The 24,265-nt window shown below is 51.0% G+C and overlaps 1 protein-coding gene across 2 annotated transcripts; it reads left to right on the top strand.

Moving 5' to 3' along the window:
- The first annotated feature begins 5,693 nt into the window (after positions 1-5,693).
- Positions 5,694-17,939, top strand: CTSE (cathepsin E). 2 transcript variants are annotated; one of them, XM_046683358.1, is made up of 9 exons: positions 5,694-5,803; positions 6,461-6,620; positions 7,190-7,307; positions 8,270-8,388; positions 11,713-11,912; positions 13,950-14,072; positions 15,160-15,301; positions 15,403-15,501; positions 17,191-17,939. In XM_046683358.1, the coding sequence occupies exons 1-9, from the start codon at positions 5,736-5,738 to the stop codon at positions 17,353-17,355; spliced, it is 1,194 nt and encodes a 397-aa protein (XP_046539314.1). In that variant the 5' UTR covers positions 5,694-5,735; the 3' UTR covers positions 17,356-17,939. The 2 variants fall into 2 exon arrangements, with proteins under 2 accessions (XP_046539314.1, XP_046539315.1); XM_046683359.1 differs by lacking the exon at positions 17,191-17,939 and adding an exon at positions 15,943-16,262.
- The last annotated feature ends 6,326 nt before the right edge of the window (positions 17,940-24,265 follow it).

Here is a 24,265-nt window from a genome sequence, read left to right as displayed (position 1 = left end):
TTTTATTGTGGTTCCACAGCGTTCCATCCCATAGCAACACCGTCGTTGTTAGCCAGTCTCTTCCTGAGCCTGTTTCCAAGCTCTCCTAACACGGACAATGCTCGATGAATAAATAGCCTTGGACCAGCAGCATTCTGCACAGGACCAAGTGTAAAGAAGCTTGTTAGGCCTGACAGGAAGATCAGACAACTCTCTTGGTGTCCCGCAACAGACGTTGTCTTAATTGCATCTTTAGTACGTGTTTTCCTTCTGTGGGTTCCAAGGCATTTCATGGACCTGGAACAAGACAAGAGATTCTAGGAATGGAGAAAAATTCACTTTAAACAAGACCGTGAGGTTAAAATTCTGCCTTTATCTATTTAGCCCCAGCCTAAATCCTACCCTGAGAGTGCCTGAGAAGGTTCCAGAATGGGGACTGATTCAGAGACCAGCAGTCCTGGGAGAGGAAATAAAGCCCTAGAGAGAGGAGCCTGGCCCTGTCACCAGACATCAGAAAACGAAAACCCACAGAGACTGCAAAGGAAAGGCATCCGATTCATGTCGCATTTGCCCAAGCAGACTCTCCCCTCCCCTTAAGATAAAATGTTACTCAGGTGTTTGTGGAGCACGTGCTGTGGGCCACGCATTTTCACACGTGCTTTTATTTTCTTTTCCCAACAACCCCACCTTACAGATAAGGAAACTAAGGGTCAGAGAGCTTTTCCACTTTCTGGACTTCACATGGTTGAGGCCCTGATCACACAGTAAGAACTGAGGACAGGTGGGAGCCCTGACAAATCTGAACGGTTAAAACACGCATCAGGGTGGATGATCTTCACAGAGGAGTTCAGTCACTTGATGTGCACAGTCACGTGGATACCAGCTACAGATGGCAGCCTGGAGCGTCGTGGGATGGCAGACTCTATAGAGGAACATCCTGGGTTCTAACCTGGTTCCATCATTACCAGCTGTGTGACCTTGAACAAATTCCTTTACCTCTCTGGGACCGTTTCCCTCATGCGGCTGTTGAGAGAATTGTATGGGTGAGGACATGTGGAGCCCTTGGAGCAGTGTGTGGCATTAAGTGGGCACTCAGTGTCAGGTGCTCACCCTGGTCCATGTGGTTCGGCCAGGGTGCTAGTACTGAGTGCTAACGGTGTCAAGTGCTGGGCTGGGTGACACATAGAAAGCATTTATCCTGAGAACAGCCCCATGGAATCCTCACGTCCTCCTGCAAGGAAATCACTCTTCCTTTTCTACAGTGGAGGAGTCTGACAACCAGCCCGAACAACCCCAATGTCACACCTCCCATCCAAGGGCAGGGCTGGAATCTAAACCCTGCTTTGTCTGCTTTCCATCCTGTGCTCAGGAACAAGCCCAGGAGTGGTGCTGTCAGGGTGAAGTCCTGCTCCCTGGCAAGCCCGAGGCATGAACTGCTCCTCCTGCTGACAGCTAGGGGGACTCGCGCACACTCATGCACACACGGTATTCAGGGGAGAAACATCCCGGATGCCTGTGCCCTCTGCTGACTGTGCGGCAACACTTTCTGGTCTGAAAAGCACTTTTCTAGAAAAGAGTTGACAGTGTTTTTGGAAATCACTCTGAATCCTTGACATGGCGGGCAAGATTCTGCAGACCTTGGGTCCTTCTTATTTCCAGTTGCCTGGAAACAAGAGGCTTTGCCGAGCGAAGTAGATCAAGCCATGGGGGAGAAGAAGAGTTGGGGGCCCGGCGCTCTCTTTCAGCAACAAACGAACCGTTCCATCACCTTAAACTGTGAGTGTCTGGGTGGGGGATGGCTGGGGGGCTTTTTGCACCTGTCAACAATGTAATAATGATCCTTGCTGAGAGGCTCCTTGAAGGCAAAACAAAGTTTCTGCAAAAAAGGAGCCATGACAAGATTTCTCATCACACAGCTGCTCGCCACTGCACTCCACCCTGCACACACCCTTCTCTCTTTTTACAGTAAAAAGGCCTCAAATTTTCCACCATGCAGGAATTATTCTCCCTCCCTCTCTCCCCCTTTCCTCCGCTCTCTCATCCTCTCTGTCTTTCTCTTCCAGGAAAAAGTCTCGAATGTCAGACCCTAGCGATCATGCAGTACAGATGATTGACTTTAAAGCTGGGCGACGCTGGGTTCGAATCCCAGCTCTGGCACCTTATTCAAGTCACTTTAACCCTCTGTGCCTCAGTTATCTCATCTGTAAAATGGGCTTTAAAATAATACCTACCTGATAGGATTGGTGTGAGGCTTGAATGAGCTAATGCTTGTAAGGTCCTTAGCTCAGCCTGGCACATAGCCTATGCCCCTAGAATGTTCCTTGTTATTATCTACCCTCTTCGTTGTACAGGCAGGAAAACTAGATCCAGAAAAAAGAGATTTATCCAAGTTTATATGGCCCATTAGTGGCAGAGCTAAGACTAGATCCAGGCATCGCATCCCAGCCCTTTTTCTTTCTTTCCTTCTTTTTTTTTTGGAGGAAGATTAGCCCTGAGCTAATATCTGCCACCAATCCTCCTCTTTTTGCTGAGGAAGATCGGCACTGAGCTAATATCTGTGCTCTTCTTCCTCTATTTTGTATGTGGGACACCTGCCGCGGCATGGCTTGATGAGCAGTGCTAAGTCCACACCTGCGATCCAAACCGGCGAACCCTGGGCAGCCAAAGCAGAACCTGTGAACTTAACCGCTGCACCACCAGGCCGGCCCCCGGCCCTGTTTCTACTGTACCACACAGAGCAGAAATTTTCCTTCATTCATCAACTTCAGGCAAAATGAGGTTGGGACATTTTCCAATTGGTCATGTCCATGCTGGGCTGATGGTGTCGCAGAGCCAGGGCCAAGCCGGTCCTGGATCACTGGCCCCCTGCCATCAGGAGCCAGCTGAGCATGTGGGGGAAGCAGCCGTTTATGTGTGACACCAGCGCATCGTCTCTCGGGCCCTCAGGCCCTGACAAAGCTGATTCCCACAGACCACTGAGCAACCGTTCTCTTCTTAATAATTTGTCTTCTGAAAACTGAAGCTCCAGAAAGGAGAAGTTGACTAGAGAGTGTCACCACCAACAGCTTTCAAATGTTCTGGAAACGGACAAAACCTCTGATCCAGCCAGCCCCCAGTCCACATCCGCTCCTCCCTCTCCCTTTCCTGAAAGGACACATGCACGCGTGTGCACACACACACACACACACTCTCCATCGAGCACGTGCCCGAGGGCTTTTGTTCCCTGGGGAAAGTGTTCAAATGACCCATAGCAATATTCGGTTCCAGCATGGAAGGAGGGGAAGGAGTCAGTAACCTGCAGACAGGGCAAGAGCAGCTCCTGGTGTTTCCAGAGAGAACAGAATCCATTAGTTCTGAAAATGTTCCATGCTTCCGCCTCTAGCCTGCGTCAAACTTTCCGAAATCCTGCCAGACCCTGGAGCTCCTCACAGACAATCCACACTGTCTCTGTTCCAGTCGGTAGCCAGGTGGCCCACAGCTGCTCAGACCAACCAACTTTCTTTTCAAGTCGGAGCCAGCCGAACCCTCCACTCACAGAAAACAGAGGCAGAAGGCGTGTGGGAACCGGCCTGGAGCATGGGAGAGGAGGCAGGAGCTAAGGCAATTGACGATAATTCTGTAGCAGAAAGATCAGTGGACTGGAAGTGGGCAAGCCTGGGTCCTAATCCTAGCTCTGCCGTTAAATGAACCGCACGCTCTTGAGCGGGTCGTCTTGCCTCTCTGCGCCTCACTGTTCTCTGCTCTGTGAGTGGGCTTGCCTTCATGGTCCAGAGGGAGTCTTCCAGCACAAGCTTTTGTAGTGACGATCTTCAGTCCCGATGACACATTACAGTTTTCCAAGTACTTCCACATACTTATTTTTTGTATTTTTAATCTTCCTTAAAACTCAATGGTGTAGCTAGAGTATTTGGCAGATGGCCAAACTAAGATACCTAGTGGTTGGGCAATAATGGGCAAACCATGGCAGAGCTTAATGCTAAAACCAAGAACCTTGATTCCCAGCCACGTCTGACCCACACCCTCTTCTGAGGCAGACCTCTCTGCCCAAAGAAAAGTCAAAGAGAAGGACTCCTGCAAAGTGGGTCAAAGCTGAGGAGGCTTTGTTCCCTTGGGGTCAGGGCAGTTCCCCACATCCTTTTGATGTCTTTTTTTAACATTTTTGGATCCGAGGCAGGGCTCAGCTTAGCTCCAGACTCCAAGGTTGTCTGCTTGCTGTGCTTCAGAGATGGAAAGCAGAGCCCACAGTGGCAGCAAAGAGACTTGCCAGATCACTGGCTGGTTAGGGCAGAGCTGACCTAAACCCAGGCCCCCTGCCTCCTACTCTAGAGCTGGGAAGCGTTGGCATGCATGACAGTGGGGATGGCCCCTGCTGCCCTGGCTCAGAGAGTTCCATTGACTTGGGTCAGGGTTGGGGAAGACATTCTTTCCCGTCCCCACTCAAGGTGATAAAGCCCCCCTCTGTTTAGGAGGCATGATGGCTGCAGGGATGGGCTGATGGCGATCATTAAGCGTGCTTGGGTAACTGAGCACTGAGCCCTGCACTCTCTACCCCTGCCTGGGTCCCACTTGACAGACCGAGGATCCTGCTGCCTTTGGGCACTGTTATGGGCTGAATTGTGTCCCCCCAAGATTCGTATGTTGAGGTCTTAACCCCCAGCACTTCAGAATGTGACTGCATTTGAAGATAGGGTCTTTAAAGAGGTAATTAAGTTAAAATGAGGTCATTAGGATGGGCGGGCCCTGATCCAATATGACTAGTGTCCTCATAAGAGGAGGAAATTAGAAATCAGATACACACAGAGGGAAAACTATGTGAAGGGAGAAGGTGGCCATCCACGAGCCAAGGAAAGAGGCCTCAGGAGAGACCAACCCTGCCAATCAATGCCTTACTCTTAGACTTCTAGTCTCCAGAAGCGTGAGAAAAGAAAGTTCTGGTAAGCCACCCAGTGTGTGGTAAGTTATGATGGCAGCCCTAGCAAGCCAATACACGCATCTGCTCCAGAACACCCCCAACCCTGTCACCCCCCACCCTCCAGAGCTGCCTCTGTACTCTCGGAACGTCCCCCACCCCGGCCCGGAGTCACCAAGTCCTTGGGAGCAGAAAAACTGGCTGCACAATGCACGACCAGATCTTCCCATTTCAGGGGCTTTGGGAAGAGCTGGCTTCTGCTTCAAAGTGGACTGGAGGAGGGTAAAGTGCCCTTGCGGCTCCCCAGGGAATGAAGAGAGAATAGGAAATACAGAAAGAACAAACCGATTAATATTTTGAGTTAGAATCCTGCCCCACATGTGGCAATTGTGCTTCTGCCCCTCAGGAGTCTTCAGCCAGACCGCTCGAGGTCAACAGTCAACAGGGTGGTTCCCAGTGTCCAAGGGCACGTTGCTCTCTCAGTTAACTAATACAGGGTTTCTTGGGGTCAGAGTAGGGTGACAGATGCTGGGAGAAGCTGAGGCTTGGACTACCCTCTTCCCTTAGAAGATGCATAGACCTCCAGATCCCACCCCAGACCCACACGCTCTCGCAGGAGGGAAAGGAGCTGAGCGGTCGAGGGGAAACGCCCTATTACACACGCTGTGTTTGCGCTGGGCCTGGCTATTGACTCCAGGGGCCTTATCATTGGGTCCTCAGACTGGGCTGGGCAGGGCAGGTCTGAGAGTTACGGAGATTGAGTTCCCACTGCCCGGTGGCACAGAAGAAAGGAAGGCGCAAGGAAGGCCGCTGCCAAGCAAGGAAGAAGCTGCTGGTTGGGCCCGCAATGAAAAGGCTCGTTCTTTTGCTGCTTGTGCTCCTGGACCTGGGGCAGGCCCACGGACTACTCCACAGGTGAGGCTGTGTCCCCCGCACTGTGTGCAGCTGGGCAGTGCCCTGCCCTCATGCTTAGGGCTGCCCTGGGAGAGGAAAGCTGATGGGGAAATGAAGAGGAAAAGAACCTGAGAGCTTGGAAAAGGTTTACCAAGTGGCCACCTTGACTATGGCCTCAATCTCCAGCCTGTGACAAGCCATCCCTCTGCCTCCACCTTTGATGGAGCCGCTGCCCAAGGCCCCGGGAACTTCTCATGTTGCAAAGAGCAGGAACCTGCAGCTGTGGCTTGTAGCTCAAATGACCTGAGTACTTACCCAAGGGACCGACCATGGCTGCCCCCAGGAGTTTTTCTGTCCCTTTAAATCAGCCCCTCATGGGGTTCGTGGAAAATTGAAGGCTATGCCACATCTCCCATTTTCCTACAAGATCTCAAAGAGCCCATCTTCAGGAGGGATGGCCGTTTCCCATCTCAGATTCTCAGAGTCTGCAGGGCCAGAGACAAGACTGGACAGGCTGGGGGTGGAGAGGGTGCCGACTGACCAAAAACCCTGGCACACGGCCTTGCACATCCCCTCCTGTAATTCCTGAGTTAACCTCTGGAAAAATGGGGTGAGCAGGGGGAAGGGTCAGAGAGAGGCAGACGTGTGCCTCCTCCTCACATCAGGCTTTGTCCTCAGGGTGCCGCTCAGGAGGCATCCGTCCCTCCTCCGAAAGAAACTGAGGGCACGGGGCCAGCTCTCCGAGTTCTGGAAATCCCAGAATTTGGACATGATCCAGTTCACTGAGACCTGCACGATGGACCAGAGTGCCAACGAGCCCCTCATCAACTACCTGGACGTGAGGCCTCCTGGGGCGGGGACTAGGGGGCGGGGAGAGGGGAGGAAGGCTCAGCCCGGGGCACGGCTAGTGTCAGGCCAGCAGCACTGAAGGCCGGCGGTGTGGATTTCTCCTCTGGGATGACCCACGTGGACTGGTCCCCTGGGTCCCCGTGGACTTGGCCGAGCAAGCCGTGGTGTGCCCGAGTGTGTAGAGGTCTGTGGGGGAGGAAAGGGCACGCATGCCAAATGGAAGGGCACTGCTTCTGCTCTCAGCTGTGTGGTCTTGGGCAAATGACGGAACCTCTCCCAGCCCCCATTCCCTGATGGCAGAACAGAGGCATTTCTGCCTCCTCTGCCTTGTTCACAACGGTACTATGACAATCAGGATACCGAAAGTGAACACTACCGAAGCCCAGGGGCCTTGACCTGATTTCCTCCCTCATGGCCCTGCCTCTGCTCCTTCTACCTTTTATTGCCATCTTCCAGGCTCTGTAAGCTGCAGTCTGTGCTAGCCTGGGCCCCCGGGTGAGCACCCTTAGCCCTCCCCCCACCACCCACACTCTGCTCCCTTCCCTCCCTAACTTGTAGATGGAGTACTTTGGCACCATCTCCATTGGCTCCCCACCGCAGAACTTCACTGTCATCTTTGACACCGGCTCCTCCAACCTCTGGGTCCCCTCTGTGTACTGCACCAGTTCAGCTTGCAGTAAGTGAGGCCAGGAGCCCTAGCGGGAAAGGCTGGAGGCCAGTCATGGGAGCCAGGGCCTGGCACTCTGTGGGAGGGGAGCTTGGGCTCCAGAAACTGGCCATCCTTGTCGCACCAGCCTCCCCTCTCCTCCTCTGAGTTTCCCTGAGACTGCCTGCAGCGGACACAGGGCTGGGCCAGGGAGAGAACTAAAATCTGACTGCTATCCAAGTTAGCAATTTCCATGCTAACCAGGATTAACAGGGGGAAACTCAGCCATCAAAAATACAAATCTTAGAATACACAATGACTCACTCCCCTTGCAACACTCAAAAGAATGCAGGGGAAAGTTCCATTCTGATGGCTATTTCTGGGCGGGAGCAGGTTCTGGTGCAGACTGTTCACTTACTTCAAGGAGGCTTGGTGGCCTACCTCCCAGCGTACCAGAGGTGGGGCTGCTGGGGCACAAGGCGTGGGTGAGTCCATTTGGCCAGAGGTAACTCAGAGGTCTTCATGAAGACTGGAAAAGGAAGCGCTAAGGAAAGGTGTCTCAGTCAGTGCAGGAGACAGAACGTCTCAGGAAAGGTGATGACTAGGTGTCCATGGCTGGGCAAGGAGTTGAGAGTAATTTCCTTGGATGGCAATTGTTTACTCCTGAGTTTCTTCTGGAGGCCAGGCTCTGACCGACACTGGTTGGCAGAGACTGCCACTGGCGCCTGATATGTGGCACTTATCTTGGTATGCCTCATGAGGTCACTGCAGGCGGTCATGCTTGCCCAGGAACAACTGTTTGATCCTCAGTTAGGCCACCACATGTGGCTGGAGAGGAATGTGGCAGCCCACTGAGAGGGCCGTGATCTACCTCCAGAGGCCCCCACCAGTGCTGGGAGTTGAGGGAAGAGACCCTGCATGTCTGGGTGTCAGGGTGGGGATGAAGGCAGCGAGCTGATGGCCTAGGCGTGAACAGCATCCTTGCTTTCCAGAGACACACACCAGGTTCTACCCTTCCCAGTCCAACACATACAGCATGGTGGGGAGTCAGTTCTCCATCCAGTATGGGACCGGGAGCTTGTCTGGAATCATTGGAGCCGACCAAGTCTCTGTAAGTACAATTCCTTCATTTTTCCTTTCTTGGTCAGAAACGTGGGAGACAGAATATTGTTCGGAGCTCTTAGCAGAGCAGTTTCAGATCCGCGATAGGAAGAGGTAGAAACAAAGAGCTGGCTTCTAGGGCAAGGGGAAGGCCTGGTAGTGCTCCCTGCCTGAGATGGCGGCAGTGCGTCAGTCTGCTCAGTGTGCAGTCCTGGGGAAGCGGGAAGGGGAACTCCCGCAGGGAAATGGAGCGCAGGGCTGAGATCCTGGTGTTGAGGTTCCCAGCTGGATCTCCTGGCCTGGGGAGCAGAGGAAACAACTCCAGACCTCCATCTTGAAGGATAAAGAAGTCCAAGCCAGGGGTTAAGGTGGGAACTCAGTTACAGAAATAATGTGACAAAGGAGGAGGTGGGGGCTGATCCCGGAGACAAGGCAGAATCCCAATTGTCAAAACAAAGGCCCAAGGTCAGTACCAGACTCAGTGCTGAGCTCATGAGCGTCTCCTTACACTCCCTCTCACCGAAGGTCCTCTGGGTCCCAGAACTGTGGGAACCCAACCAATATGGGGACAGAGAACCAGGGAGCCCTGGTCCTGCCCCTCTAGGTTTATGGGCAGCAGGACACGCCCAGGCCTTTGGGGAAATAGAGGCTGACCCTCTCCTGATGAGTATTGTTCCAGTTCTGGTGTGGTCCTGAGGCCAGCAGGGCCCAGGCTCCATCAACATCTCTTCAAAGTGGGTGGCATAGGACACATTATTGAGCAAAAAAATGTCAGGAGAAAAACACACACCATCTCTGCAGAAATATCACATACAGATAAAACAATACACTGTGGTCTCTATTAGAACATATGGATAAGTACAAATACCTATTTAAAAGGCTACATCTCAGACTGATCATCACAATCACCTCAAAGCAGAGAAGGGCCTGAGAATGGCTGGAGAGAGGAATTGTAGCCTTTAGCTTCTCGCTCACCTGCTGGCTCACCTGGGTGGTGCAGGGCAGCCAAGCCCACAGCCACTCCAGCTGCAGTTGGTTCCTCCTTCAGGTTTCCTAGCTCCCAGGCCAGCTGCACGTTTAACTCTGGGACAACCAGTGTCAGCTTGTGCTTCAGACACCCCCATCCTTGAGGCTTAGAGACAGTGAGAGAACAATATGGGTTCCAGTCCACCCTCAACCTCGAAGTTCCAATTCACCCTCCTCTCCCACTTGACATCTGTCTTCCCTTCCTGACTCCAAGACTTTCGACTCCAGGCTGCAGCAGCAGGACAGAAGCAGCATCCGAACCTATACTGTCCACCCAGCGCCTGCAGTCGCATGGAGTCCGATATCTGGAATAGAGTTCTCTTCATATACAGCCCCTAATGGCTCTCCTTCTCTTGCCAAACCCCAACTGGTACACGTAATGAAGACATGGCATGCTAAACTTTGCGGATGCAGCCACTGCAGTCCTTGAGGGACAATGATAGCCTGGGGGTGCATATATGAGAAAAACCAAAAGTCAATGATCTCACCGTCTATTTCAAGCAACAAATAAACAACAAGACAGCATGCAAACCACAAATAAATCAAACTCAAAGAAAGTGGAAGGAAGGAAATAATACATACAAGAATAGGACATCAATGAAATAGAAAAGTCACACAATAGTGAAAGTCAATAAAGCCAGGAATTAACTCCCTACAAAGATTAATAAAATCGGTAAACTCCTAGCAACCTAATCAGGAAGAAAGAAAGAAAACACAACTTAACAATATTAGCAATGAGAAATGATAGATTACTAGAGACCCTGCAGACATTAAAATGATAGTAAGAGGACAACAAGAATAATTTATTTAAGCAAATTTAAATTTTTAAATTTGACAATTATTTAAAAATTGGCAAATGCCTTGAGAAATACAGTGTGCCAAAACTGGCACAAGAAAAAAATGAGAAACTATGACTACTCTAATACCTATTTAAATATTGACTCCATTATTAAAAACCTTTCCACAAGAAAACTCCAGGCCCAGGTAGCCTCGTGGTAAATCCTTCCAAACATTTAAGGAAGAAATAGCACCAACCCTGCACAAACTCTTCCACGTAACTGATAAAGAAAGAACGCTTCAGAGCTCACTTTATGAGGCCAGAATAATTTAGCAACAAACTTGAAAAGGACATTATAAGAAATGAAAATTACAGACCAACCTCTTTCTCATGAATGTAGATGCAAAAGTTTTAAACAAAATATTAGCAAATAAAATCCTGTGATTGTAAAAGGAGAAGGCATCCCAAGAGTCATTTTTTCAAAGAATTTATCACCTGAGAAAATAGAAGGAGAAAATCGTATAATCATCTCGATTGATAAAATTCAACATCTATTTTTGACTTAAGAAATACTCATAAGACCTAGGATTTAGGGTAACTTCCTTCATCTGATAGAGATTATCTACGGAGAAGCTCACAGCAAACTCCATACTTAACTGCAAATGGCTAAGAGCCTGCCTCCTCCCTGAGACGAGAGTGAGAGGAAGATGCCCACTCTCGGGCCAGTGGGGCAAGAAGAGAGAAATCAGGGCGTTCAGATTTCAGAGGAAGACACAACACTGTCATTATCTACATAGGACAAGATTACGTGTGTAGAAAATCCAAAAAATATCTGCAGACAAACTCCTGGGATTAGGAAGTGAATTGAGCAAAGTTGCTAAGACTTTGCTCAGACGTATGTTCATCCAACAGAAATATGTACACATGTTCGCCAAAAGTCATGGATAAGCGGCACTATTAGCAAAAGTCAAAAACAGGAAATAACCCAAATATCCATCAGTGGTAGAATGGATGAATAGTGACGCTATATGCATACCATGGAATCCTAATGAACAAAGTGAAATAGCATGCAGTAAGCCTCATGTTGAGTGACAGAGCCAGATACAAAAGACTTCACACCGTATGATTCCATTTATGTTAAATTCAAAAATAGGCAAAGTCAGTAAACACTGTTAGAAGTCAGGAGGCTGGTTACCCTGGAGGAGGAGTGTGGTGATTGGCAGGGCACACGAAGGGGCTTCTCGGGGGTTGTCATGTCCTGTTTCTGGGTTTGGGAGCTTGCTTGCATGGGTGTGTACAGTCTGTGAAAACTCCTTGAAATGTACACTTACGATTTCTGTATTATATGTCAATAAAAAAAGTTACTATAAAAAAATTAAGTGGGAATACGGCAAAAATCATTGTCCCCATTTAATCAAGGAAAGTTGAGTAGGAGAAGAATTAGCTTCAGAACAGAGGGAGAATCCAGGAACCGGAGACCCTTTGCCAAACGTCTCCCATGCGACTTTCCTTTGGGCTTTCTCCCTTCAGGTGGAAGGACTGACTGTGGTCGGCCAGCAATTTGGAGAGAGTGTCACAGAGCCCGGCCAGACCTTTGTGGACGCGGAGTTTGATGGAATTCTGGGCCTGGGTTACCCGTCCTTGGCTGTCGGAGGGGTAACTCCGGTGTTCGACAACATGATGGCCCAGAACCTGGTGGACGTACCCATGTTTTCTGTCTACATGAGCAGGTGAGGCCCGTCCAGCCTGCCCGCTTAAGGTCTGTTATGACCACGGGGAGACAAGACGGTGCAGCCGAAAGAGCACTGGACTTAGCAGTCACAACACCGGGGTTGGATCTCTTGCTTGGTCTGTGACCAGCTGTGTGATCTTGGGCAAAACTCTTAACCTCTCTGAATATTGAGGAAATGGGTTTGCCTCATAAAGTCGTTGTGAAAAGCACTTTGTAAACTGTACCATACTGGGCTAATTTAAGGAATGCCTGGAATGGGCTGTTCATTTATGCAGTGAATAAATACTTCTCAAGCCCCTGTTATGTGCTGAGCATGCTGTAAGTGAAACAAGAAAGACCGTCCCTGCCTTCTAGAAGCTTAATTCCAGGGGCGGAGGCAGGAAAGGTGTTAAAAACTAAGCTGACGATAAAGTAGTTGCACGTTAACAGATAGATAAACAAACTGTGGTGTGTGCGTACAGTAGAACATTATTCAGCCTCGAAAGGGAGGGAGATTCTAACACATGCTGCACACGGGTGAACCTTGAGAGGTGAAACAAGCCTGTCACAAAAGGACAAGTACTGTCTGATTTCCCTCAGGCGAGGCCCCTAGAGCAGTCAAGTCCACAGAGACAGAAAGAAGAATGGGGGAGGGGCAGGGGAGTCGTTGAATGGGTACAGAGTTTTGGTTTTACAGGGTAAAAACATTCCGGAGACTGGTTGCACAGCAATGTGGATATACTTACACGATTGAACTGTACGCTTAAAAGTGGTTGAGACGGTAAATTTTATGTGTGTTTTACCAATTGATACAATTAAAAAACAGTCGCATCCCGTAGTTGGAAAAGGTCCAGAGGCTCGCCTGCCTCTGGGCACCCTGGCCTCGGGGCCTGGGAGGCATCTCACCCTCCTCCCCACACAGGAAGGAGCTTTCTTACCTTTCTGACTCCTTCCCACTGAGGCTTGGTCTGAGCTTATCCTGTGTCAGCATAAGCCCGTTTCCCTTGTTCTCCTCTCCCACGTGGAGAGTCTTGAATTTCCTCCATCAAACTGCTTCCTGTCCAGCGTGGCTGCAGTGGGACCAGGCCCGCGTGAGTGAGGAAGAGGGCAGGTTGTCTGGCCCCCTCCCCCTCCGCTGTCACGGCTTCCTGCTCCCTTCACACCTGGGAAGACATGAGTTGAGATGGGAACCAGCAAAGCCATTGCAGTCAGATTGACCTGGATTCAAGTCCTACTGCTTCCGTTCCTTCAGCTCCCCAAGCCTCAGTTTCCTCAAATGGACACTAGGTTGATGTGAGAATTAAGCGAGATCAGGCAGGTAAAATTCCAGCCAGTGCCTTGCATAAAGCCATCAACAAACGTTAGTTCTTCCCCTCAGCTCTCTAAAACTGCTTTCCTCAGATGCCCACAGACATCCTTCCCCCTTACCGTCTTGCCTTGCAGTGCCCCACATTTTGTATTTTTCTGATCTTTTTCTTCCGAAAATGAATCAGTTTTATGTCCTATTTACCCAGAATCCTGTTAGGTGCCAGAACACAATCCAAGAAATCAACACCATTGAAAATTAATAAATATTCAAGGTCTAGTAAGTCATGTTGGGCTCCAATTTGCTTCTTTGCCTTAACACAAAGGAGTGAAGAATGTGGGAACTCCTGGCGTGGCCACAACGCAGTGGGAAGATGCTTGGGGGAGAGGTGTCCCTGGGGGCATCTCAAGTCCCTCGGGGTGCACACACTCAGGGCGGCCCGGCCTCGGTTCTGCGTGAGTGCTGCAGGAGCAGACCTGGAGCCCTCCCCACCTCCCCAGCCCTTTTAGCTCAGAAGCAGGAGGACACGTGCACGTGGTTGAACAGAGCTGTTTCTATCCTTTTGCCCAAAAAGGCCCAGACTAACCAACTTGCGCTCATCGGGAGCCCTGGTCTCAAAGCCCAGGCTGCCATTTCCACCTACCCAGGGACTTGGTGTGAGCGCCCAGATCCAGGAGCAGGGTCCTTGCTGAGGCTCGTCCCTGTTTTCCAGTGGCCCCTCCTTGACAATCAGCCTTTGTTTCCATGTAGTGACCCAGAAGGCGGTGCGGGGAGTGAACTGATTTTTGGAGGCTATGACCACTCCCATTTCTCTGGGAGTCTGAACTGGGTCCCGGTCACCAAGCAAGGCTACTGGCAGATTGCCCTGGACGCGTGAGTACCCTCCACAACGTAGTTATGGTCTGAGGCAAGGACACGAAACAGGCACAGCTCCAGCAGGACGAACTGAATCGACCGGAATGAAACTGCTGATGGCTGGCAGCCGATGCGGGGGCTCCCCGAGTGAGGCCAGAAGAGTGGAGCCGCGGAGCCGGGCAGGAAGGGCCTCGGCAACTGGGGCGGCAGGCTGATGCGCTGCTTCCTTCCTTGGAGGTGTAGTGCGCCTCCAATTCGACAGACAGTAAACTCGGTCAGCATTAATTCACACCCAAGGCAAGGGCTCAGTGACATGGGGGTGCAAAAGTGAACTGGACTCAGATTTTGCCTTCACAAAGCACGTACAGAAAATGAGACATACACACAAACTACTGGCACGTAGAGTGGAAGGTGGTCAGGGCTCCATGAGATGTGGCATCAAAGTGGCCCAGCAGACAGGGCAAGGCAGCTTCCTCCTGAAGAACTCCTCAAGGCTTGCTTGGAGGGATGGCCCTCACTGAGCTTGACATATATACACAGAGAGAGACATGGAGCGCTGGGGGAAGTGGGACTAGGTGCCTGCCACATAGCCAGCACTGTGCTAGACAGGCAGGAATTCAAAGAAACGTAGTTTGAGTTTCAATTCAGCCAAGAAGTTCCTGCAAGGAGCCAGGCGTGGACTAGGCGCTAGGGAGACGAATGCAAAAGACGCTCCGGTTCACTGTCTGCCGGGGGTTTTCAGACGGCAGGGACTCACCCATTTATGCGTCATGGCATCATTTTAGGAGACCGTGACCTATATTTTAATGAAATGGAGTAAAATGGAAAATATCAGAGTGCACTTCACATATTAAGGTGAAGCGTTGTTTCACGAAATTTTTAGTTCTTGTGTGTGTGTGTGTACTGGGTGAAGAATTGAATGTATTTCTTGCTGTGGATCTCAGTCAAGAAAAACCTGAGAAACATTCATGGTGAGAGAGACCAAAATGGAAATCATGAATGTGCTGGCACATGTCAGACGTCCCAGCAGAGAGTGGGAGCTGCTGGGCGCTGGGAGGAAGAGGAGCGGGAGATGCAGGGGCTGACACGTGCCCTTTGCCTGCAGAATCCAGGTGGGGGGCACCGTGATGTTCTGCTCCCAGGGCTGCCAGGCCATTGTGGACACAGGGACCTCCCTCATCACAGGCCCCCCGGACAAGATCAAGCAGCTGCAGGAGGCCATTGGGGCACAGCCCATGGATGGAGAAGTGAGTGGCTGCCCGAGTGGGGAGAGCATGGGAGCAGGGGAGCCAGGCCTCCTCCTGGAGGATGGGAGGCCTCTAAATGGATCCTCTGTGCTGTGTTTTAGTATGCTGTGGAGTGTGTCAACCTCAATGTCATGCCGGATGTCACCTTCACCATCAATGGAGTTCCCTACACTCTCCAACCAACTGCCTACACCCTGCTGGTGAGAACTGTTTCCTAATTCTGCAAGTCACAGGGCCTCCCAGACACACCGGTCACTTCCCCTTTTCAACAGTCGCCTGCACTCAGACTGCATGGACCCTGAGCCCCCTCCCATCTTATCCTGCACTGACGTGGCGGCGTTCCCTCTGGGAGGGACGCAGCTGCCTGTGTGGGCCGCTTGTCTCTAATTCCCTGTAGCGCCACGAAGCAGAAGCGAACCTTGGACAAGCCATTTAGTGAGGTTTTCTGACATCGTCACGTAGGACTTTTCAACAAAGTTTAATCCTCTCAACCATAGAGTCAGACAGGGTTGTTATCATCCCATTTGACAGATGAGGATGTTGAGACTCAGAGAGGTAAATGATTCCAGGTGCTTGGGGGGGCGGACGCAGAATAAGGTTATAGCTCTTCTAACATTCAAATTCACATTCTCCTCAAATAGGAAAACGCCTTGTTGCAGTAGATTTGTAAGTTTGGAGGGCGAGGGAGAAAGGGAACTCCTAGGTGTTATGGAAATGCGCGATCACCTCACACCACATGTGGCCGGATTTTCAATATCGCAGTTCTCTGGCAGCGCCCTTGAACGCACTAACTTTGACCAAGAGTCACGTCCAGCATCAGGGTGACTGCGTCAAATGGAGGCGCGGAGGTGGAGGCCGAGGGCGATGGAATTTACCTACCCCCACACCTTGCTCTCCATTAACTCCTCCCAAAGCCACCAAACAGGAACAGACAACGCAAGTGAAAACAAGAGTTTTGCTTTAAAACACAGCTTCATGTCAAGTCCCCTACAAAGAAATTCCGGAGCTGCCGCACTCCAAGGACAGGCTAGCCATTTCACCTGGGCCAGTGCACCAGTCTGTACACCCTCCACCAGCCCAGCACCTACACTCTCCCACCTTCACCCTCTGTGAGTCCTGCTCACCCCACACCCTTCCCTGTGCCCCATATGGTGCCGTTGCCCTTTTCTGCCAACAGATTTCATCAGCGCCACCTCAATTCATCAAGAATGCTGTAAGGACTTTGCATTTTTACCCCCGTCTCTCAAGAATGCTCTTTAAGCCCTCCACAAATTTTCCTGGCAACCTCAGATTTCATATGGCTGTTGGAAAGACCATGCCTGCCTGTTAGAGCCCAAGTTGGCCAAACTAAAACATGAGGTTGCGGGAACTTACACTTTTCTCACAATGATGCCTACGTGCCTTACGCCTAAAAGGAGCCACTCAAATGACTCTTCCCAGAATATCAACAAGAAAATAGCAGTGGCCAGCCACTTATAGAGCAATTTCTCTCCCCTAAAAAGTTAAGTTGAACTTCTCTAGAAACTAAAGAAACCAGAATTTAAGCCAAGATCTTCTAATGCCAAACCTATTGCTCTTCTAGCCTTGCAACAAGATCAGTTTCCCCAGTAGTAAAATGGTGATGGGGGATGGGAGTGTATAAAAGATGAACAATTCTCAAAATTGTAGAACTCAGAAGCCTAGGTAGACATATATGAAATAGTGCAAACACGTTGTTGAGCAGACAGGTAGAAGTGTATAAAGTGGGAGGAAAAACCAATTAGCTAAAATTGTGAAGCAGCTATCCAAGGCAATTTGATGTAGCCACCACCACCACACAGTACAGCCTCTAGGCAGCACTACTTCCTTCTTACTCTCTATGTAACTTACATTCTTCTTTCCAACCCCAGGACTTTGTGGATGGAATGCAGTTTTGCAGCAGTGGCTTTCAAGGTCTTGACATCCAGCCTCCAGCTGGGCCCCTCTGGATCCTGGGTGATGTCTTCATTAGACAATTTTACTCGGTCTTTGACCGTGGGAATAACCTTGTGGGGCTGGCCCCAGCAGTCCCCTAAGTAGGGGCCTTGTGTCTGTGCCTGCCTGCCTGACACCCCTTGGGAACCCAGCTGGGTCTGTTAGGTTGGGGCCTTCCTCACAGCTGTCAAGTAGTCATTTTCAATCAGATAGGGTTGTCCCAGAGCTGCAGCTTGAACTAAGACCAAACAGAGCCTAAGAACACACACACACTCACACATACACACCCCCTCCACCACCACCATGATGGAAGCATTAAGTTGAATGTCCACACCTTTGATGGCTTTTGGCTGACCTTCTATGATGGAAATCCCCAAACGCACGCACAAACAGAGATTTTAGCACAGTAAGTCCCTGCGCTCTCCGCCCGGCTGCAGAACCCGCCTGCACGTGGCCGGGCCTGTTTTATCTGCTCCACCACCACTCCTCTCTCCATCCCCACGTACCCGGATTATTCTGAAGCAAATCCTTAGCATCACCTCACAAATCATCACGTCAAGGATTTATCCATAAATCCTTCTAATATTCTTAAATGTGCAGTCAGTGTTTGAATGTTCTCTATTATAAATGTTTGGTCGTTTTTACAGTTGACTTATTCGTATCAGGATTCAAACAAAGTCCACAAATTGCATTTATTTGAGATGTCTCTTATGTCTTTTTCCATCTGTAGTGTTTACGACATTCTGAATTTTGCTGGTTGAAATCCAGAGGTGTCGGGTACGGTGGTTCTCTGAGCCAGCTTTCCGGTGAAATGGTCATTAGATCCAGAAGCCTGGTTTTGTGGCAGGAATACTTCACAGATGGTGCTGGTGCATCCCATTGTGCCCCATTAGGAGGCAGCTGGTGCCTGGGGCCTCTCTGTTCATCGAGTTAGGACTAGGGAGTGGGTTCTGGGGCTGTCAGCCTCATCCATCCATGAATGACAAACTTCCCTTCAGGGTTTGACCTAAAGATTTCAGCAGCCATTGATGACCGTTGCTTAGATCCACACTCTCATTAGGGGTTGCAAAACAGGGATTTTTCTAATTCTATTTTTCCTTCTGTATTTGTTACCTGGAATTCCCCTATAAAAAATAACTCTTTCAGGGCCAGCCTAGTGGAACAGCGGTTAAGTTCACACACTCTGCTGTGGCAGCCTGGGGTTTGCCAGCTCAGATCCCAGGTGTAGACCTACGCACTGCTTGGCAAGCCATGCTGCGGCAGGCGTCCCATATACAAAGTAGAGGAAGATGGGCAGAGATGTTAGCTCAGGGCCAGTCTTCCTCAGCAAAAAGAGGAGGATTGGCGGCAGATGTTAACTTAGGGCTGATCTTCCTCAAAATAAATAAATAAATAAATAACCCTTTCATCAACTATTTGCTCACTGTAAGGTAGGGCTCATAAAGGAAAGGCAAGATTACTTGTTTTTCCCCCCTCTATCTATTGGTTTTCAGAATATTGAGTGTGTCTCAACACTCCAGTATTTTAATGCTCAATCACCCCCCCTCCCCCTTCAAATTACTTCCTGTGAACTTTTGACTTGACCTCAATACAAAGAGATCTTCCGGGCCCATTTTCCCAAGGTGTCCTGGTTCCTTGTAGTGTGGTCATGTTTGCTGTAAATGAAAACATTTCATAGTACAAGGTGTGTGTGTGGTGAGGGGCACAGGGGGAGAGAGGCTCTAAAGGAACCCTTTCCACCTTTGGGGCCCCAGGTGCCGTCCTGAGGGAGCCGACATGGAGAGTCCAGGGCTGAGGTGCATCCCCATGCTGATGGGATCCGTCGGCACCAGAAACAACTTCTCTGTGAGGCTGTGGGAAGAGTCCATGAGCTCACCCAGATGGACGCACTCGGCTCGTAATGTTGGCTTCCCTTCCCCTATAAGTATCTTGGTCAAAGTAGATTGCGGCCACACATATACACACAATTTTGTTTTGTTTTTACTTTTTGTTTTTCTAAAGTATTCCTTTCCGAGTTAGCTCATAACGACTTGATCCCAATAAGCTATTGAAGCGGTATAGTAGGCAGTTAACATCACGGGGTCTGGAGTCCGTCCCACAGCAGGTGTGGGACCTCTGCGCCTCATTTGTCCATCTGTAAAATAGACATGATGACAGTAACTATCTCACGGGGTTATTGGGAGGGGTCAATGACAATGCCTGTGTGCAAACACTTAACTAGTTTATATGCCTGTGCTTACAAGGGGCCAGACCTTCACTCAGCTCAGGCGAATCTCATTAAAGGCAGAAGGCCCTAGAGTGAAAAGGCTTTATGACTCTTCCTCTAAAACAAAGCACTCTGAGAGCCACGTGGAGCCACTTGTTAGACAGCATCCCTGCAGGCTTTCTTCTTAAGGGTCGCTTCTGTAAGGGTAAGCTACCCTGGTGTGTTGAATGCCCCAGCCTGGTGCCCGCGGGTCCGGGAGCCTGAGTGATGAGGGCCTGGAGTGTGAAAGTGATGCTTAAGCCACCCCTGCGGGAAGTGAAAGCCCGCTCCGACCAAGGCTGCCCTGACCCAGTTCTGCTCTGAGCACTCGGGTCCCTCCAAGGCAGAAGTGGTGCTTTCAGCCGGTGTGGACTGAACTGCCAGCTGTGGAAACCTACTTAGCCCTATTAGCTGCTGTGGCTTCTCCAAAACTGACCTCTGCTCTTTGTGACGTTCGCATCAGCGGAGTTACCCCTGAAATCCAGGTCCTTGTCCCATGTCCCACATCTGATACTAGGGTCACAAACCTCTCAGAGGTGGGCCGGGAGCTTCACCGTGCCCCGGGAATGGTTGTTAAAAGATGCTGTGCTCGTTTCCGAGGGCTCCCATAACCAAGCACCGCTTAAACAACAGGAGTTTACTGTCTCACAGTTCCGGAGGCCAGAAGTCCAAGATCGAGGTGTCGTCAGGCGCGTGACCCCTCTGAAACTGGCAGGGGAGAATTCTTTCTTGCCTCCTCCTAGCTTCTGGTGGTGACTGGCAATCCTTGCTGTCCCTTGTCTCGTAGCTGCCACACTTCACTCTGCCTTCGCCGTCACACAGCGTCCTCCCCGTGTGCCTCTGTCTCTGTGTCCCTTCTCTCACGAGGACACCAGTCATACGGATTGAGGGCCTGTCCTACTCCAGTGTGAGCTCATCTCCACTGTTTGTGTCTTCAACAGCCCTCTTTCCAAATAAGGTCATTCGGCTTCGGCGTATCCTTTGGGGGAGAATTCAACCCACAGCAGATGCGTTGCTAACTAACTGCCCTTTAGTTGACCTGTGACTTCCTAAGGTCCTTTCAGGAGCTTTTAGTATTTTGTCTTTCTTTTCTTTTCTTTTTTTCCCCCTCACAACAAATCTGTGAATGAGGCAGAGCGGGTTTTATTACTCTCTTTTCTAAATGGGGAAATTAGAGCATACAGCAATGAGACGCTTTGTCGGAAGTCGAGGTGCCGGTGGACTCCGTGGCTCCCCGCTCCTCATCCGCTCCTCTAGCCTGCAGGCCTCCCCCAAGCCCGGGACCTGTCAGCGCAAGAGATCTCTGGGGCCAGGACGGCAGGCAGATGCTAACGGGGCCCCTCAGTAATATTTACTTTGTAAAATAAAAATGCATTTGCTGCTGAAAGGTCGATGGTTGCTGATCCCAAAAGGAACCAAACAGCTTCCTCCTGTCTGCTCCTCTGCAGAGACAAGGCCTGCTAAGAGGATTCTGGGTCACCTGCTACTTCTGTGGGTCAGGCACCACTTCCTTTGAGGAATCAGCCCTCTCCTGTTGTACATGAGCCTGGTGGGCTACAGTGCTGGGGTTCTGTCGTCAATACCGGCGTTCCAGGGGAGAACACAGGCCTCAAGTCACACCCAGCAGATACTCTCTCCTGGGAATCTGAGTGTTGAGTGGGACCCCCAGGGAGGATGGGCGCTTGGAGCCGAGTCGTGCTGTAAGAGAGGTAGCTCCCAGGCCCCTCACACAGAGAGTGCCAGAGCTGCCCTCCCCTGTCCTACTAGGGCCTGGGCGCTCATCTCTTCTTACTGTTCTCAGTGGAAGGACTCTGGCCATGCATCTTACAGTAGGAGGTGACCGGGCTGACTGTCCTGCCGTGGAGTCAGCAGTCTCAGGACTGTGGTCTGAGCCCTTCTCTAAGGAAACCTCGAGAGCGTGGCTCAGCGTCTCTGGCTGGGGAGCTCGTAAAAGAAGAACGTGTGCGCACAAGCATGGTGAGGGTACAGGAGCCACGTGAGAACTCACTCAGCACCCACGGACCCGCGGTGTGCAAAGACTCCAGGATTGGGAGCTACAAGCCCAGGCCTCGGGGCCATGATAGGCTCCCACTCCTTGGCTTCAACAGCTGCCTCGTGTCTTTTCAGTACTTGCCAGGTTACAAGGGAACACTAACTTCTGTAACAGATAAACCCCCAAATCACAGTGACTTAACACAATAAAGGTTCATTTCTTCTTCCTGGAGAGTCCAGCTGAAGAATCGCATGATTCAAAGACCTGGGCTCCTTGCATCGTGTGGTTCCCACATCCCCTGGGACCTCAGAGTCATTCTTTCTGTCCTGCAGACAGGGAGAGAGTCTGGCAGATCCTGCGAGAGGTTGGGGCGGGCAGGTCTGAAGGAGGCCGAGGAACGGCAGGACACTCCCTCTACAGCTGAGCAATTCGAGCTCCGTGAGGGCGGGGCTCCATCCTGCTCACCACTCTACCTGTTGGCTGAAATGGAGTCCACGGCCACGCCCATCTACAGGTGCTGGAAAATGCCACCTTGCTAAGGCCTGGGGGTGTGAGCGGCCTTTATCGAACGCTGGTGGTCTCTGCCTCATCCGACCTCAGGCTGGGATCGTTTTCTTTCTCCTGCTTCTTACATGTGCATGTGTTTTCTCTCTCTTCTCTCTCTCTCCACCCCCCCACCCCCCACCCTACACCTGTGGACGTGGTCCCTCTGCATGGGCGTAATCTGTGGAGACAACCCCGTGTCTACATTCCTAAGCAGTCGATGTGCAAAGCTATGACTTTTTCAAATCACCTCCTGTGTCTTTGTTCCTTGCCCTGCGCTATTGAACCTGAGCTCTAGTCCTTCAATTCACTCATTCACCCAACAGATATTTATGGAGCCCTATCTGGGTCCAAGTTCCTTAAGGGGAAACTTTTTTTAAAAGTCTGAGTCAGAAGCTTATATTTAACATTTTATTGGGAAGTTCAATTCAAAGGAAGCAAGAGAGAGGAAAGGGGAAGCGGGGACGAGAGAGAAGGGGAGTGAACACTGGGAGGTGAGTTTCCAGGCTGACTATAGATTCACAACAAACACAACCGTTGCTCAGCTCCACAGGCCATCTCCAGGGAGGCATGTGGACTGAGGGTGACTCACGGCCAGGCGGTGGTGAGGGGCAGGGGGCCAGTTTGAACTCCTCCCTGCTGGCATCTTTTCCACGTGTCTCTGTTGGTCAGAGTCTTTCCCACCGGAATCTGGTCCCTGCACTTCCGATCCATATTCCAGGCCTCTCCAGGAAGCTGCTGGGAAGCCAGGGCCTCTGAGATCCCACCAGCCCGGGAGACGCCCAGCACCTGCTTCTTCTCGGTTGGCACCCTGCTTACAGCCTCCTTGACCTGAGGTGGTGGTGCTCATAGATATGGGACCAGGAAACGCAGGAGCCATCACCAGAATTGCTCTGGGCAGAAGCCAGCCAAGGGGCTGGGGCTGGGTGGGGGAGGGGAGTCGGGGCCAAGCACCAAGCATGTACCAGGCACTGTTGCATGATCTGGGGACAGAACCACGAACAAGACAATAGAGTTCACCCCCATGGAAACTAACTGGTGTCATGGAAATGTCCTGCTGGCATCTCAACCTCAGTGTAGACGACATGGAAGCCCCGTGTCCCCTTCCAACCCCACTGTGCTTCCCATCTCAGTTAGTGGCATCACCATCCCCTCAGTTGTGCTGACTCAGTCGGCAGAGCCGAGCTTCATTCCTCCATCTGCCTCATGCTCCTTCCCACGCCGCCTGGCACATCTTCAGGTCAGTTAACATCTACTGAGAGCGCTCTAAATGCCCGCAGTGAGAGAAGGAAGGCTGCCTTGCTCCCACTGGATGCACCACACCAGCGCAGGGCCTGGTGCGCCGCAGATCCTCTCACATCAGCCGAACGGCTAAGCGAGTCAGCCATCCGCACAGCAACCCTGTTGGTTCTGCCACAAAATCGCTTCTGTGACTCGTTTCCTGTTCCCCACGCTCCTCATCACGACCCTTCACCAGGAGTATTTCAAGGACCTCCTCGTCTCTCCTCCTTCCAGACACGTTTCAGAAGCCCAGCTCCAATCACATCCCTCCTCTGCCTCCGACTTCCCAAAGGCCTCCCTCTGCGCACCACATGGACTCCGAGCTGCCTCGACTTCCAGAGCTCTCTGGGGCCTTGCCTCAGTCTGACCTCCTGTCCTCCCCTCACATCTATTCCTCCCCGGACCAAATACAACTATCCCCATTTTCTCACTTGTACGCTTTTGCTCCCAAGATTCCTTCTACCCTGCTCACCACAGGAGCACGTTTCCCAAAGTGGCTCCTTTTCAACAATTGTTAAGATGATAGTGAAGCGATGTCAGACACAGTGCCATGAGAAAACAGACAGAGCTCTAAGTCCTGTGGGACGCCGGCTGGGAAAGCAGTCGGCCTGACTCGGGGCCCGTTTGCACATGCTCTCTTCTGCCAAGCAGAGGTTCGCATCTCCTCTCCCTACCACCTAGGGCCCACCCACCCCCGATGCCTCTTATACTGAGCCTGACTCCCTCCTCCACTTACTACACGTTCCTACCCGTGTATCCTTCCAGCTCCCATTCGAATCCCTCCTTCCATGAAGACTTTCGCTCCTTTAAATCCCCACAACACTTTAGCTGCATTTCTTATGTCATTATTTGCACCATGTCTTATCTCCACTGATAAAATGCAGGTTTCCATTTTATGTCCCCTAAAGGGCCTGACACACTTGGCTTGTTGAATGAACGCACACAGGAG

The sequence above is a fragment of the Equus quagga genome, chromosome 13 (assembly GCF_021613505.1).
Source record: "Equus quagga isolate Etosha38 chromosome 13, UCLA_HA_Equagga_1.0, whole genome shotgun sequence".
In the NCBI taxonomy this organism is placed as follows: Eukaryota; Metazoa; Chordata; class Mammalia; order Perissodactyla; family Equidae; genus Equus; species Equus quagga.
The sequence above is the reverse complement of the archived record's forward strand: the minus strand, read 5'-3'. Positions and strand labels throughout refer to the sequence as shown.